Here is a 15,851-nt window from a genome sequence, read left to right as displayed (position 1 = left end):
TATCTATTTAGTAACCCTAGATTTAGTTTTCAGTATCCGTCTGCATTTCAGAAGCTTTGTTTCTACATGGACAGTCAAGAAATCAGATCACTAAATAGAAATAAAAGGATTTAATAACAGCTTGTAGCAGTTTCATATATGTATTAATTTTCCATTTGGAGCAGCAAATGAAAAAAAACCACAATGTTTGAAGTAAAAATAAATACTGGCTAAGAATACAGTGAACTCATGCTGTTCATGTACTTATGGATTGTTTTCCTAATCAGTCTTGCCACACACCCTTTGTTACAGTGTAATGAATCAAGCCAAAGCTATTGCCATTTAAAATTATTTAAGCAAAAATAATGGTGATCTTGAACAGATAACATTGTTTGATATAAAGGTGCTTGGTTTAATTAAAAAAAAACTTCTTAAAAGATTTCTTAATATAGTGCATTTGAGAAAAAAAAACACACGTCAAGTCACCAAATCTGTTATAGAAACTGTAGGCCACTACAAAACTTAGCCAACTTCTAGCAATACTTTACAAGGCTGATTCTTGCAACCCAGTCATTAGTTTCAACTGACATTTTTATTTTATTCCAATAGTCTCATTGGCTGATATGAGTGAAGACTGTCTTGTGTTCCAGAGAGGTGTCAAGACAGCTGGATTCTAGCCCCACATCAGCCACAGATTTTCAATGGGACTACTCGTGTTCTTGAAGTTAAGTACATGCTCAAGTGCTTTGCTGGATAAGGGCCTAATTAATTAATATTTGTGAGTACTCTGAAATCCTCTGATGTGCAATAAAAGTAGTAATATTATAATCATTTCCATATCAGGGTACCTTGCTTCAACATTTTACCAGAAAGTCAAATCATTAAACATTAGCAAAGATGTTATTTTCCCACCCAAGAGTTCCTTTATCTATGTGGAAGTAACTGTAATCCTACCATACAACCTCTGGTGAGGGAAATGCCTTCACTTTCATTGACAGCCGATAGGATTTTCTGCCAGCTACAGTTTCAAGCACACTTTTTCTTCGGTGTTTCAAAGTAATGAATGTTTTATCTTAAAAAGACAAAATATAGGGTAGTTAAGAGATGGATGCTCAATCAGGCATTATACTTATTACAGACAATACAACATATGTTATCATGATCTTTTACAAGAAGGTGCCTAACAGGGATCGCTGATCATTTGGGCATCCATGGATTTTGGGGTCTGAGTTATCGGATTTTCAGTGACCTATTTAGCCGTTGCAAAACCTAATAGATCAGTACAAACATTCAGAAATTTGAGATTTGGCCCATGGCCTATAAACTTAGCTATACATTACAAAGGACATTTTTCCAAAGGAAGAAATATTCTATTTATCTTCATCAGAGACATAACTCCACAAAAAGAAACAAAAAAATTCTTCATAACCCCATTAGAAGCATGTCCAACCAATTCACTCTGTATAACTACATTACTAGATATTGTCCCATCTTTCAATCTTTATAATGATGTGTTTGCCTAGCAAAGTAATATATGGAGTATTCCTTACATTTCTTCTAAAAACTCTAAAGTGTGGAACAAAGGAAAACATATGACAGATCAATGGGTTATAGACATCCTTTGAAAGTGCAGACAGGTCTATACTTAACTATGTTTTGAGTATCAAGGATAAGATTAAGAATGATGCACGCAAGTCACAATTCAGTGTTTTAGTATCATCAGCCAGATTTTACCTAGACTTCAAGAAGGATATTTGTTCAAACAAACCTTTGAAGATTGGGCCCAAAGTGCTGATTCCCCCCTTTTTTTCTGGTTCCTTTACAATGTACATTTCTATACCATCCTTCTCAACAGTGTCAGGAATGAATGTTTTGCAGCCATAAAAACTGAGTTTCAAACAAATCTCCAGAACGTAAATGTAAAAAAGAGTTTCAGCTTCTTTGATTAAAAACCTACTTTTGAACTGAGAAACCTTGTAGTTGAAAGCTCAGATCCTGAGGGTTTCAGACTGACTTATTCTAATTTATAAAAACTCAACTAAATTTGCTCTGGATAAGGATATTTCGTGATTAAAAACAGACAGTAATCCCCATGAGCAGGGCTCGACAGATCCATTTATCTACTCGCCCATGGTGAGTAGATTTCAGCTGGTCGCCCTGTTCACCGGCGGTGCACGCATGCGCAGTGCGGGTCTGGCGAGTGGATTTTGCCGAGGTTTGTCGAGCCCTGCCCATGAGTATAACCATCTGGACCTTCAGCACTTGCCCTCCTCTACAACATGAGAAGAGAGAGAGAGAAAAAAGATGGGCTTTGCCTCATGCCCAGAACAAAACTAGGTTCTGGCCAATAAGCATGGGTGGGGGCTAGAAGAGGCAAGATGAGGCAACGCTTCCTTGGGTCTTAGTGCTCAGCCTCTCCCCTCCCTATTCTGACCCTTCCCGTAGGCTCCCACAGCAACTGAGGCAGCTTGGTGAGTCTTCCTCAGGAGGGGAACTAGAAACTTAAAAGTAAAAAGCCTTCCAGCTTGTCTGACTTTTTAGCGTAACACTAAACCTGTGAAAGAGCCAGTAAGTGGCAATAAAGCCATTTAACAAGTATGTGCCAAACCGGTGATATATAATGTCAGTTGCTTTATTTACTGACAAAAAGAATTGTGCATTCCTGCATTACTGTAATATATCTACAGGACTTTAGTTTAATATTTGCTCTAAATATTTCATTAGTTTGTTGGTGAAGATTATAAAATTGCATCTTTAACAAAATCCTTGCATTGATTTACAGATACACAATCTGAGAATTCAGATTTAGCCTTAAAGACATATAGTTTTTTTAATTCTTCAAAAGACCTCCCTTACCTAAAATACACATTTTCATTTTCATTTATATTGTACAAAAACCTTGTTTCCAAAGTTTTCCTGTCTTTCTGTCCATTCCTTCTCTAATCTTTTTTCCTCACCCCCCTGTTGAAGAGAGCCCTTAAACATCCTATATCTTCCAGATAGCTGGACAAATGAGTTTTTCTTTCTTCACTTCACACTATATAATGAACTAGTTTTAAGAGAATCCTCCACCAAAATCAGTACCTTTGTTATGCCTAAAATCTTTGGAAACATTTTTAACATATGGTGAAATTTCATAAACATGTCTATTGTTATGGAGATCATACAAAATAAATTAATGTTCCCTTTTTCTAAAAGCATACTAAACTGCTCTGACTGGTTAATTTAAAATGTCTTTGTTTCAGTGCATTAAATATATAGTAATCAGCAATGATTACTATGAAGCTTTAAGAGTACATTTAAATGATAATATTTGTTTAAAAATGTTGATTAAGAAAATGCAAAATAGAAGAGCTGCATCACATACTCCATAATGTTCAATGTTGTATACAGCAGGACAGTTGACTTGCCCTTACTACAAAATTTTGGAAATAAATCTCTGACAAACTTCAGGATATATCAAAAAATCTGTGATTGACATTTTTTTATTCCCAAATTTAGAACTTTTAATTAGGTATCTTCTGCATGGCCAGTCTTCACAATCTGACATGCAGTGGAAAACATATTCCATTTTCTTTAGAAGGAAATGTTAGAGGATTTTTTTTTGAACGTCATTTACTACATTTGGGTTCAGGGATTTGGCTGGAAGGGGTGAGCAGGGAAAGGGAGAGAAGAGAAGGAGACAGGAAGGAGGCAGGGCTTGGGCAGTGTAGGCTTGGGGTGGGAATGGGCAGAACAGGGGTGGAGTACGGGGGCGGGGGGCACAGATTGGGAGCTTTCCTCCACAAGCAATAGCTTCACCCACTGCCCATATCAATAAGGGATGTGAGTTTTAATCCAAGAAAACATCTTAGAGAATAGCCTGCCAGCATCCCCCTTTCATTTAGCATCAAGGCAGGGAGCTCCAAACATTGTCTGACCTCAGCAGGAGCAGTATATATCATGGTGGAAACAGTGATCTCTCAGGTAAGCAGTTCCCAAACCATCCAGAGCACCCTTTGTTAAAACAACATGCTGATTTCCAGCTGGAAGCCAGTACAGCTGGTTTAATGCCCTCAGGCTGAACCCCCTTTTCATAAGGAGTTGCAATAGCCTGAACTTGCTTCAGCATTTGAATTGTCCCAAGGTGTAGTTCCATATAGAGTGCATCACATCAATCTACATTCCATGTATGGATGGTAAGGAATGAACTGTGTATGCAGGTAGAGATGTAGTTCTCCTAAGCATACAAAGAACTGCCAAGAGCCAAAAACAGTATTGTGGGCTAATTGGTTTGCATACCATTGGTCACAGGTAACAAAAGCAGACAAGAAGCATTGGGGTTCTTCCATTTGAATTAAGATTTGTTTCTTGTTTGGGAGTCTTTATGGTACAGTATTGACCAATGAAGAATTTTCTTACATATTGCAAACAAAAGTGATCATATTAGTGATTAGAGTAAGCTATCTACTGCCAATTAAATAAAACAGTATCTTCGACCAAATGGAACATATTGGCTACGTCTACATTGGCACCCCTTCCGGAAAAGGGATGCAAATGTAGCACGTTGGAATAGGCAAATCCGCGGGGGATTTAAATATCCCCCGCGGCATTTGCATTTTCATGGCTGCCGCTTTTTTCCGGCTTGTAGATAAGCCGGAGAAAAGCGCCAGTCTGGACGCGATCCTCCGGAAAATAAGCTCTTTTCCAGAGGATCTCTTATTCGTACTTGAAAGAGATCCTCCGGAATAAGAGATCCTCCGGAAAAGAGCTTATTTTCCGGAGGATCACGTCCAGACTGGCGCTTTTCTCCAGCTTATCTACAAGCCGGAAAAAAGCGGCAGCCATGAAAATGCAAATGCCGCGGGGGATATTTAAATCCCCCGCGGATTTGCCTATTCCAATGTGCTACATTTGCATCCCTTTTCTGGAAGGGGTGCCAATGTAGACGTAGCCATTCTGTTTCCATGCTATTTTCTCTTCGTATGGCCGGCTTGCCAAAACCTCCATTTTGTGCTTGTGTACAAAAGGTTTCTAACCATTGATTAGCCTTGAACACAGAATGTGAGCATGAAACATTCCACACATGCACACTATCTATTACCGTAAACATGGACTGTTGTGTTAACAGACTTGATTGATGGTCCACTCTTCACATGGCAGGTATACTGGCCTTTATCAATATCACGCACTTTGCCAACAACAAGAATACTGTAGAAAATATTGGCATCTGTATTCCTTTGGCGCATGCGGTTTGTTATAGATGCTCTGCGGTCTGCCTAGAAAGCAAGAAGTGCAAATCAAATATATTATTAATAATTATTAATCATATAATTTGATGGCAGGGCCATAGAATCCCCAAAATGACACAATAATCTCATCCTTTGGCACTCCCCACAGAATCTCTGCTCTGGTGCTAACAGTAGTGCGGAGCTCAGTGTGAGAGTTGCCACTGGGACTCACTGCACATGGGCAGATTTCCCTGGCTCCAGTGCAATGGGGCAGGGAAGGACTAGCAAGCCCAGCTGCCCATTTAACTCTCCTTTATCCTCACTCTGCAAGAAAGAGGGGCTTGGAGAGGAGTGGGAGAGCTAAATCGAACAAGATGATCTGATTGATATTCACTATGTTCCAGATCTACTGGAACAGAGGTGTGCTGTTTGGCTTTGCATTCACAATAAATGCAGGTCTTAGCTAGCCATGCTTGTTGTGTAGCTATCATGGCAGAACTAAATCCTAAGGAGGTTGTGGATTTGGGGTCCCACAATTCAGAGGGAAACCAGTCCTCTGCTCTGCATGAGTGAACCAGAATGACATTTCCCCATATAGGCTGTGTCCAGACTCAGGGGTTTTTTCGAAAAAAGTAGCCTTTTTTCGAAAAAACTTCCCCTGCGTCCAGACTCAAGCCGCGTTCTTTCGAAATTAATTCGAAAGAACGCGGCTTTTCTTTCGATGGCGGTAAACCTCAATTTACGAGGAAGAACGTCTTCTTTCGAAAGTTCCTCTTTCGAAAGAAGGCATTCTTCAATGTAAATAGGGCTTCTTCGAAAGAGAGCATCCAGACTCACTGGATGCTTTCTTTCGAAAAAGCAAGCTGCTTTTTCGAAATTTCTCCGTGCAGTCTAGATGCTCTCTTTCGAAAGAGGCTTGCAGTCTAGACATAGCCATAGAGTCCAATCCCCAAAGACAGGAAACGCCCCTGGAAAGGCTCATGTATTAACCCTGTGCACCTTCCAACCCTGAATTTAACACTTAATCCAGGTATTCAACGCTCCGGTATTGCATTTACCACTTCTGTAGGTGGCTACATAGTGACTTCCCAACTTTCAATACTGACAACTGTAAGGCTCAGAAAAGGGGAGTGGGTGGAAATGGGATCTAAGATATGGGCAGAGGTTGAGTTGTGTGGCACCTAGGAAATGAAGCTGAAGAACGAGAATGCTGTTGACAAGATAGATGATGAAGAAGTCCCAGGAAAGGGTTGAAGCAACAGGAGAGGAAGATTATGTTAGATACAGCATGCTGAATAAAATGGAGAAGATGTAGGAGGTCAGAGAGGAGCAGATTTACAGTAGATAAGGTGTGTGCCAGCGTGTCAGTAGTGGGAATTGAGAATTCTGGAAACATTACACAGAGAGAAATGGCAAGATTTGGCAAGAGACTAGGGTGGAGCAGAAGATAAACTGAAGCTGAGGAGTTATTTCCTGTAATTCCTCCTCTGCGTTTGGCCTCAGCTTTTATTTAACTCAGAACATTATTATTGTCTGGCAAAACAGTGAGTGCTCTAGCATCTAAATGAAAACAAACCACTACTTCATAGTGCAAAGTGTGATTGTAAGCAGTAGCTGGCAAGGCAACAGGGTGCCACTCGAACATGCTCAGAGTCTTGTTTGTTGCTAAGTTATTTATTTCGGAGATGAAAAAAATGCTAATCAAAGCAATTACAGTACATTAGAAGCTGACATGGTAATCATTCTTACATAGTGTAATCATAATTTCAGGTTGTGATTAGGCACAATGACTGACATAATAAATGATCATGACTTGAAGCTACAGTATAAATCAAACTGACATGAAAGGACTGAGAGCTGTAAACTTTAAACGAATGTCAAATTTCTTATCAGCTTAACACGGACTCCTTGGCAGTTGTTTTGTAAATGACAAGTATTTATGAGGATGCTCCCAATCTAGGAGGTGGAGGGAGAGGGGAAATACATTCAAGATCATTCTTGTAGTTGTCAAAACAAGAGAATTGTTCATGTGACACTTAACAAATGAGATCTTGGCTAGCTGAATTGTAATATCTTTTCTAAACATGCTTGAGTCGGGTGCCTGACTGTCTGCCAGTCCTTTACATGAATGGCCTTAGAAAGATGGTTTAACTGAAAAGTTTTCTGTTACAAAAGAGAACTTGGCACAGGATGATAAATTTCTGTTACTTCACTGAACCCAAGAAGATGTTCCCAAGGATGAAACAATTCTATTGTTCACTCCTGATTATGCAATATACTACACTGTGTTTTGTAAACATGTTTACTTATTCAATTAAACAAAATAATAATTGTAAAAACCAATAAAAGACATGTCAGTGAGGGTCATGACAATGGAATTCCAAGTATGGCAATCATTTCAGACAAAAATTCCTGTTAGGATTGCTTCTTAATGGGATGCTGTTTTAGAAAATAACTAGCATTTCTACATGCAAACCAAATAACTCACCTCACCAGGGTAACTCCATGTCATCTGAACTCTTGTGTTCCAGTCTGCAGCAACTGTACAGTTAATGGCAAGCATGTCTCCTTTCAGCAATTTGACTAGATTCGGGGTGTTTAACTGGACATCGTATATTGTGTTGCCTGTAAATCACAAACAGAACATGAGTAGCATTACACCAACATAATGCCATGTGATTAAGCACGGGATAGGTGAATGCTACTCACTTTGTCGGTGTGTTAGGTATTTCGTACTATACTTATGCCCATCAATGGTTGTCTCACAGCTCATGAGACCTATGAACTGGTATGTTGCCTTTGGTATTATAAAGCCTTTCGTGCTATCCCAAATTATTGTCTTTCCATCAGGAATAAGAGTTTCTAGTGGAATCTGAAAATGAAGAACATGTTTTATAAACTAATCCATTTTTATTTCCACAGAGCGCGCACACACACACACACACACACACACACACACACACACACCCCAAAATATGTCCTTTGGAGGCCTAATAAAAAGGAATTTAAAAAACAAATTAAAAAAAAAAGCCAGTCAACAAGTCGCAAATGGTGATGTTTAATTAGGCATATTTTCAAGTCCATTTTTATGTTAAATTCAGAAAACCTAGGTGCAGAATGTGAAGGTTCATTGTTTTCATCATTACACTAGGTTGTAAATTAATATACAGAAGATTAACACTAGCATTAGCTTGGCCTTAGGAGCTTAGTATGCAATGCTATTGGCTTTCAGTGGCAGCCAAAATGCCTGTCTCAGACAGACTTTGTAATTAACTATCCTGGTGTGGCTATTGAAAAACAAATACGCATTTTCCCCCACAGCTGACAGATCAACTTCTTTTGCTGTCATTTGGTGCCTTTAACAAATGCCAGCTCAGATTCAATTTAATGAGTTTCTTAATTTCTATTATCTTCCATGGGCACTGGACTATTTCAGCAAAAAGTGTGAATAAGATGTGCACATGTTCCCAGACTGACACATCATACTGTACATACTTCTCATAACTATCACAGAACACAACCTGTGAATCATAAGGCTGCAGAGTTTCCTCAAGCATGATAATTGTAATTCTTACTGGAAAATGAAGAAAGCCACCGGCTATTGTGGGCTTAGTTTTTCAGAAGTGATTAGTGATTTTTGGTACCCAAACTAAGTCATATTAATTGGGCCTTATCTTTAGCACTGAAAATCAGGCATCCTTAATGAGTATCCAAAAACTGAAGAACCCAAAATCATCAGTCATCTCTCAAACTTTAGGCACAAAAGTACAGTTCAGCCTCCGCACATGAGATTTACAGTTTGGAAATAATCAAATGCTCTGTCAGTGGCAGCAGTTAATATTTTAATGGGTAGCAGGTTTAAAACTAATAAAAGAAAGTTCTTCTTCATACGGCACGTAGTCAACCTGTGGAACTCCTTGCCAGAGGAGGCTGTGAAGGCTAGGACTATAACAGAGTTTAAAGAGAAGCTAGATAATTTCATGGAGGTTAGGTCCATAAAAAGCTATTAGCTAGGGGATAGAAATGGTGTCCTTGGCCTCTGTTTGTCAGAGGCTGGAGAAGGATGGCAGGAGACAAATCGCTTGATCATTGTCTTCGGTCCACCCTCTCTGGGGCACCTGGTGCTGGCCACTGTCAGCAGACAGGCTACTGGGCTAGATGGACCTTTGGTCTGAGCCAGTACGGCCGTTCTTATGTTATGTTCTTATGTTCTTATGATCACCTTCTGAATTTTAAATCCATTTTGATACAACAAAAACCTGCAAAGGCAAAATATTATATCAGCACTGTGGTTCACGCAAAAACATGTTAAGAATTCTTGTGTTCTCATCCTCCTATGTATACTTTTCATTGTGTAGCATCTGGAACATCATCATTAGACAATTACTTATTTCCTAACATCCTCTGACCTTCAAAACCATTGATGGTTTTGGTTCTTAGAGCAAAAATCCCCCTTCTCAAAACACAGTAATGGGCAAAAGGCTTGGAATACACAAATTCACATTTTTTGACACGTTTGAAAGAAGAACTGCACATTTTTAAGATTACTCATAGCTGAGCTTTGAAAGAAAGGAATGGTTGTACCCTTCCCCTCCCCAAGTCAACAAAGCACCTCCCACTGCCACTTCTTTCTGCCCCCTGCTGCTGCATCCCTTCCACCTCTTTCCTCTCCCCTTGCTTGATCAGAGAGCTCATCTCCAGGCCAGCCCTAGTCCTCCTGCAGCCAAAGCCTTAAGGATGGATGCCGAGAGTGTGGGGGCTTGTGACTAGTTGGCTTCTTCCTGCACAGAACACCTTCCCTTTGAAATGTGGCACCCTGGATACTAAGTATTCAGCACAGGCCTAAAGCTGTCCTCAGGAACCCCTTCACTCATCTCCTGCCATTTCCTTTGACAGACATGAATGATGAAAAAAGGAACAATAATTACAGCTAGCACAAAAGTGCTGCACTAGAATAGAATTCCTTATCTTTACAACATCTGATAAGAAGCTATAATAAGCATGCAAATCACGGGATGTATGTGTTACACCCATAAGCACAGTCCATTACTTTATAGCCTGCTGGCTGACACTCAGCAGTGACTTATATTCTAGGGATGGCGCTATTGTAGTTACTGTTTCTACATACAAACAGTATGATTAACCAGTTCACTGCTCTATTTCCAAGCCACCCAGCTGGGTTTCCCCCTGCTGGCTCAGGGGAGGTGCAGGTTGTCCTTATTGTTTCACTGCTTCATTCCCCCAGGTGTCCTGCTGAGACATAAGAGGAGGATTCAATTTGCAGTCACGGGCTCCACAGGAGCCCCACAAGCAGATGCTGCCCACAGTGTGTGGAGAGGAATTCCTGCTCGTTAATCAGTCTGTTAATAAATTTGCATTAGCCTAGCTTTGGTGCTTAGAGTGTTGTTCATCTAGCCTTAATACTTAGCACATGCTTCCCTTTAGCTAAAAAAGCTTGTAACACTGGATCTCCCTAGGAGTGGTGCAGGTCGAGGGAGAAAATCTAAATTACTAGAACAAACATTTGCAAACTTAATCTCATTTTTGTGAGACCCAGTATAGTTTGGGACTCCTCGGGCTCCAGGAATCCAGCCATCTCTAATGCAAACCCATGCACAATTTGCTAGTCTGGCACCTCTCAGGAATGGTGAGAGCTACATAAGCAGCTTGGAGGCTCTTTAAAAAAATAAAATAAAAACTATGTGTGGGCTAGGGATGTAAAGGACTAGTCGACTATCCGATAAGCATTTTCTTATCAGATAATCTGTCTACTAGTCAACTAGTCAATCCCCACCCTGGCTGCCTCTATGAGATAGAGGCAGCAAAGGGGGGAAGGGGTACTTCAAAGGGGCAGCTGCAGCACAGCTGATCCGCAGCTCAGCTCTGCAGCGCTGCCCCTTTAAAGCGCTGTGGAGCCCAGGGTCACCTGGGGAGTTCCCAGCTGATCCTGGGTTCCGAGCGGCATTTCCCCAGAACCCGGGGTCAGCTGGGGATTTCCTAGCTGACCCCGGGTCCCCAGGAAAATACTGCACGGAACCCGGAGTCAGCTGGGGAGTCCCCAGCTGACCCCAGGCTATATGCGGCATGCAGCGCAGCATGGAGCCCGGGGTCAGCGTGGGACTCTGAATCCCCCACTGACCCTGGGCTCCATGACTTTGAAATGCATAAGAGCCCCCTTTGGAGACTCTTGGGGTATGTCTACACTGCCGCCCTAGTTCGAACTAGGGTGGCTAATGTATGCATTCAAACTTGCAAATGAAGCCCAGGATTTAAATATCCTGGGCTTTACTTGCATGTTCCCGGGCGGGCACCACTTTTAAATGCCCGTAGTTCGAACTACCTGCCCGCGGCTACACTCTGCACGGACTAGGTAGTTCAAATTAAAGCTCCTAATTTGAACTACTGTTATTCCTCCTGCAAGGAGGTTTAATGGTAGTTCGAATTAGGAGCTTTAATTTGAACTACCTAATCCGTGCAGAGTGTAGCCGCGGGCAGGTAGTTTGAACTACGGGCATTTAAAAGTGGTGCCCGCCCAGGAACATGCAAGTAAAGCCCAGGATATTTAAATCCTGGGCTTCATTTGCAAGTTTGAATGCATACATTAGCCACCCTAGTTCGAACTAGGGTGGCAGTGTAGACATACCCTTGTACATTGCAAAGCAGGCACCCATCTGCAGCCCGGAGTCAGTGGGACTTCTGCATTAGGGGCTCTTGTACATTTCAAAGGAAAAATGCGGAAGTGCCTATCGACTAGTCAAGTATGGGCAGCATCAGATGCCATCAAGGATACATTAGACAACTAAAATCTATGACAAATGAAAGTTAAAAGCAGAGGGAGGACATGAAAGCAAAGCCTTCTGGGATCCTACATAGCAAAGCTGGTCTGCTGTGGCTGAGTCAGATCAGAAACTGCCACTTGTGTGGATCAGCTTCCCTGAGGAGAGGAGAGCTGAGGTTTTCTTCCAGCTGGAAAGAACAAAACCAGGCCAGGTCCTCACCTGTAAGGCCTTTCACAACTCTCCCCATCCCTGGGCATTTACTCTTGTATCTTACTGAGCCACGCTTGGTGCTCACTCCATTCCACCAATGCCACTCCCCTCTGTGACCTGCTTGCCTACTTTCCCTACCAGCGTCTCCATGCAGCCCTGATGCACAGAGCCACTCTGACTGAGCCAATACTGTCTCCTCCTTCAAATCCCTCCATTTCTTCCAGGCTGCCTGCAGAAAACCACCAGAGACTAATTTTCAGAAAGAGTTGAGATGATCCAGAATTACTTGGTGGTTGTTATTTTATTTTACCATAGCACCTAGAAGCCCTAGTCATGGACTAGAATCCCATTGTGCTAGATGCTGTACAAACACAGAACAAAAAGACAGCTCCTGCCCCCAAAAAGCTTACTATGTAAATATTAAAGAGACAATAAAAGGAGTGACACACGAGAGAGTACAAGAAAACATTGAGACAATATTGGTCAGCTTAGCCTATGGTACTTATATCTCCCACATCACCATAGCAAATAAGTTACCCTAGTCACCCATTTTTCTTCTTGTTTCCATTTGTCAGTTTTCTGGGGCAGGCACTATCTTCATATGTATACAGCACTTAGTACAATAGATCCTGTCTGGGGACTTATGGGACCAGCACAATACAATATTGAAGGCCTGACAATGTAGTAAGATACATTTCCAATATGTTACCTTGCTGGTGTGGGAAAGGCATATGCTGTAGCTGCTGTAGTTTCCATTTGACCTTTCGCTAGAGGTCACTATATAAAGTTGGTGAGTCTGGCTACTAAGAATTAGACCAAAACCAAAACTAATTCCAAAAGTCATCGAACAAGGAGAAAAAGTCTTTCAGTCACTATAGACCTTGGCTGGATTTGAAGTAGTGACCCAGAAAAGAAGGGTTCCATCTTCCTTTGCCAATCCACTGTACTGTCTTAATCCCTGGCTGTAAGATTTTTTTGGATTTTCATTGTGCATTGATTGCCATCTTATGCAATATGCAAACATAGGCCCATACCCTTAGTTTGAAGTTATAGCAGCTATGCATTTCAAAACTCACATAAAGCTGCCATTATATCTGTACAACTGATATCGTTAGCTAACATCAGCTGTTTCACTGGCTAACTTCATCCATAGCACAAAACACGAATAATAAAATTTCCCCACACTGCATCATTGAAACTAAAAGGTAACAATACTAAAATAAACAAAATGTGAATGGCAGAGTCTTCCCACTACTTCAGGATTAGTCCACTTCAGAGGGACGAATCACTTCCCTAGGAAGTGTGAAATGTGACTGAGAACCGATTTTCTGAATTCTTTTTAGCACAGGATAGAGACCTAATGGCTCTATGCTGTTCTTCCAGCTACAGAAGTTCCGGAACAGGAATCCTGGCTTTTCACGTCATTACTAAATGGAACACTGAACAACTGCTTTGCCAGCATTATGACTGCAGTTGTGAAAAAAATGTCAGGCATCTCTTAATTGTTACATAATCAAAAAATATGTCTGGAGTCTATATCCACCTGTAAGGGTTTCATAGCATGACAAAACATCAAGTACATCATCTAAGCACCTGTACCTTACATATTCCAGGAAATGCTAATATGAACTAGGGAGGCACATTTCTTTTTCCTGGAATGCAAAAAGTATATGGAACCAGGTTCCTCCTCCCTTATTAACGGTGTTACATCTGACCTTCGTGCCATAGAACCTCATGATCCTACATTACAAACTTCGGCTGTAAGCATAGTGGGCACGCCATGGCAGTGGAGCGGGGAGGGTATAAACCTTATCCATCAGAAAAGGAGGAATAGGAGAAACTTATTTATAAAAAGATCGTTGTCAGTCCCACCAACCTGGGGAGGCAAAGGGGGCAGTTGCCCTGGGGTCCAGCAATTCAAAGGAGTCCAGGGCTCGTAGCTGACGCTGCTGCTACAATAGCCTTGGGCGCTTTGAACTCACCACTGGGGCACCACGCTATGCACTCCAGGCAGCTCTAAGGGTTGTGGGGGGCAGTGTGGGATGCTCCAGGTGCACAGACTGCCCCTGGCCCCACCCCTTCCACCTGAGGCTCAGCCCCTTCTGAGAGTGCAGAGCCAGGCCTCCCTCACCTTGCCCTGGGGCCCACAGAGGCTATCGGTGCCCTTGCTCCTTGTAGGTAGAGGGTTTAAAGTTAAACTTCCTCAGTTAGGAATTAAATACAGTGAGATTTAAGATGGAACAAGGAAACATGTTTAACTCCTCTACTTCCAAAATCTAAAAAAATAGGTTTTCATTCTACAATATACACACTTCCGCCCAGGCCCCATTTATTCTTTGCTTCTACAACCATCTAATTTTCTACACAACCCTGCTCCACACATTGCCAAGGCATTGATTTCCAGAATAAAAAATATTTTAATCTAAAGAGATCACTTTTAGATTCAAGCAGTTTGTTTTCTCTGTATTTTTAGCTTCCTTTAATGTGATTTACCAGTTGGAAACAAGGAGGAAAGTTAACATGTCACTAGCTGGGTCTCCACAGACTACTACAATCAAGTGCCCCATGAACCACTGCACTCTGAAAACCTCTGACTTAAGTTAAAACACAAGGGTCCAATCTCAGCTGGTGTGAATCAGCCAAGACAATGGAACATTGAATTCAGTGGATCAATGTTGATTCTCACCAGCTGAAAATCTGGCCCCGTGTATCTTATTTGAACAGCTCGTCAGTTTTCTTGAGTTCTGTCTCACTATTTCCTGCTGTTTTACACAAAGAGTTGACCTTCTCTTTCCTGCAACAATACTATTCATCTATTTCTTCACATATGGAGCTCACTCCAGGCACAGATAAAGCATCACCCCCTTGACTTGTACAACTCTCCTGTTCTAGGAGCCATCGTCTGTATGTAAACTAAACAAGAATAACATTAGTAAAGAAACTCTTATCTTGTTGCCTGAAGATTTACTTCATGTACGTAATTCTGCTAACTTCTTTGGGAGCCATGTGCATACAGTTCTACGCATCAACGCACTTGTGCCATCATCCTCTGAAGACAATGGGAGTATCTTTATTGATTTCAGTGGTTGATTTCAGGCTTCAACATAAATCATGAGTGCCCCAGAATATGGAGTTAGTGAACATTTAACACAAGGTAACAAGTATTAATAATTTGCTCATTAAAACAGTTCAAGAGAAGCACACATTTATATCTGCAGTTTTAGTTTCAGAAATATGCATGGATCAAGGTACCTTTCTTAATGTAACAGCAATGTCTGGTGCGGTGACTCTGCATGGAATGATCATCTCTCTTCCCTCAGTCATCTGTATAATTTCAGGTATGTTGCTGTGCAGCTGTACAAATGGACTGCCTGTATCTACAGAGAAGGATAAAAAGAAAAGGTAACTGCTAGAAACATTTAAAGCATAGAAAAATGCGGCCAATTTAACCAGATTATACTAACAGATTACCCAGTAACTAAAAAGAGCCTACTGATCTATTGTGGTAAATCTGAAGGGCCTAGAGAAAAGTCTTTCCTGAGTCCCTCTATCTCTTTAGAAATGGTTCTTTCTTTACTTCCAGACAGCTATAACAAAGTATCGGTCATTGCTCCCTAGCTATCAGTGTTGATAAATTTCTAAAATAGCTGTTGCATTCATTTTCATTATTTAG

At 41.2% G+C, this 15,851-nt stretch overlaps 1 protein-coding gene across 3 annotated transcripts in view; it reads right to left on the bottom strand.

The window, feature by feature from the left end:
• FLT1 (fms related receptor tyrosine kinase 1) overlaps positions 1–15,851 on the bottom strand; it is a 161,897-nt gene that overhangs the window by 99,695 nt on the left and 46,351 nt on the right. For all 3 annotated transcript variants that reach the window (XR_012900723.1, XM_006138918.4, XM_075919213.1), the window contains 5 exons: positions 15,431–15,555; positions 7,899–8,061; positions 7,678–7,814; positions 5,063–5,237; positions 934–1,051 (listed from right to left, as the gene is read on the bottom strand). Coding sequence is in view for 2 of the 3 variants with exons in the window: in XM_006138918.4 (XP_006138980.2) it covers positions 934–1,051; positions 5,063–5,237; positions 7,678–7,814; positions 7,899–8,061; positions 15,431–15,555 (718 nt within the window). In the remaining variant the exon portion in view is untranslated. The remainder of the gene's footprint in view (positions 1–933; positions 1,052–5,062; positions 5,238–7,677; positions 7,815–7,898; positions 8,062–15,430; positions 15,556–15,851) is intronic.

Source organism: Pelodiscus sinensis, chromosome 1, assembly GCF_049634645.1.
Source record: "Pelodiscus sinensis isolate JC-2024 chromosome 1, ASM4963464v1, whole genome shotgun sequence".
Taxonomy (NCBI): Eukaryota; Metazoa; Chordata; order Testudines; family Trionychidae; genus Pelodiscus; species Pelodiscus sinensis.
This window is presented reverse-complemented; position numbering and strand designations above follow the sequence as displayed.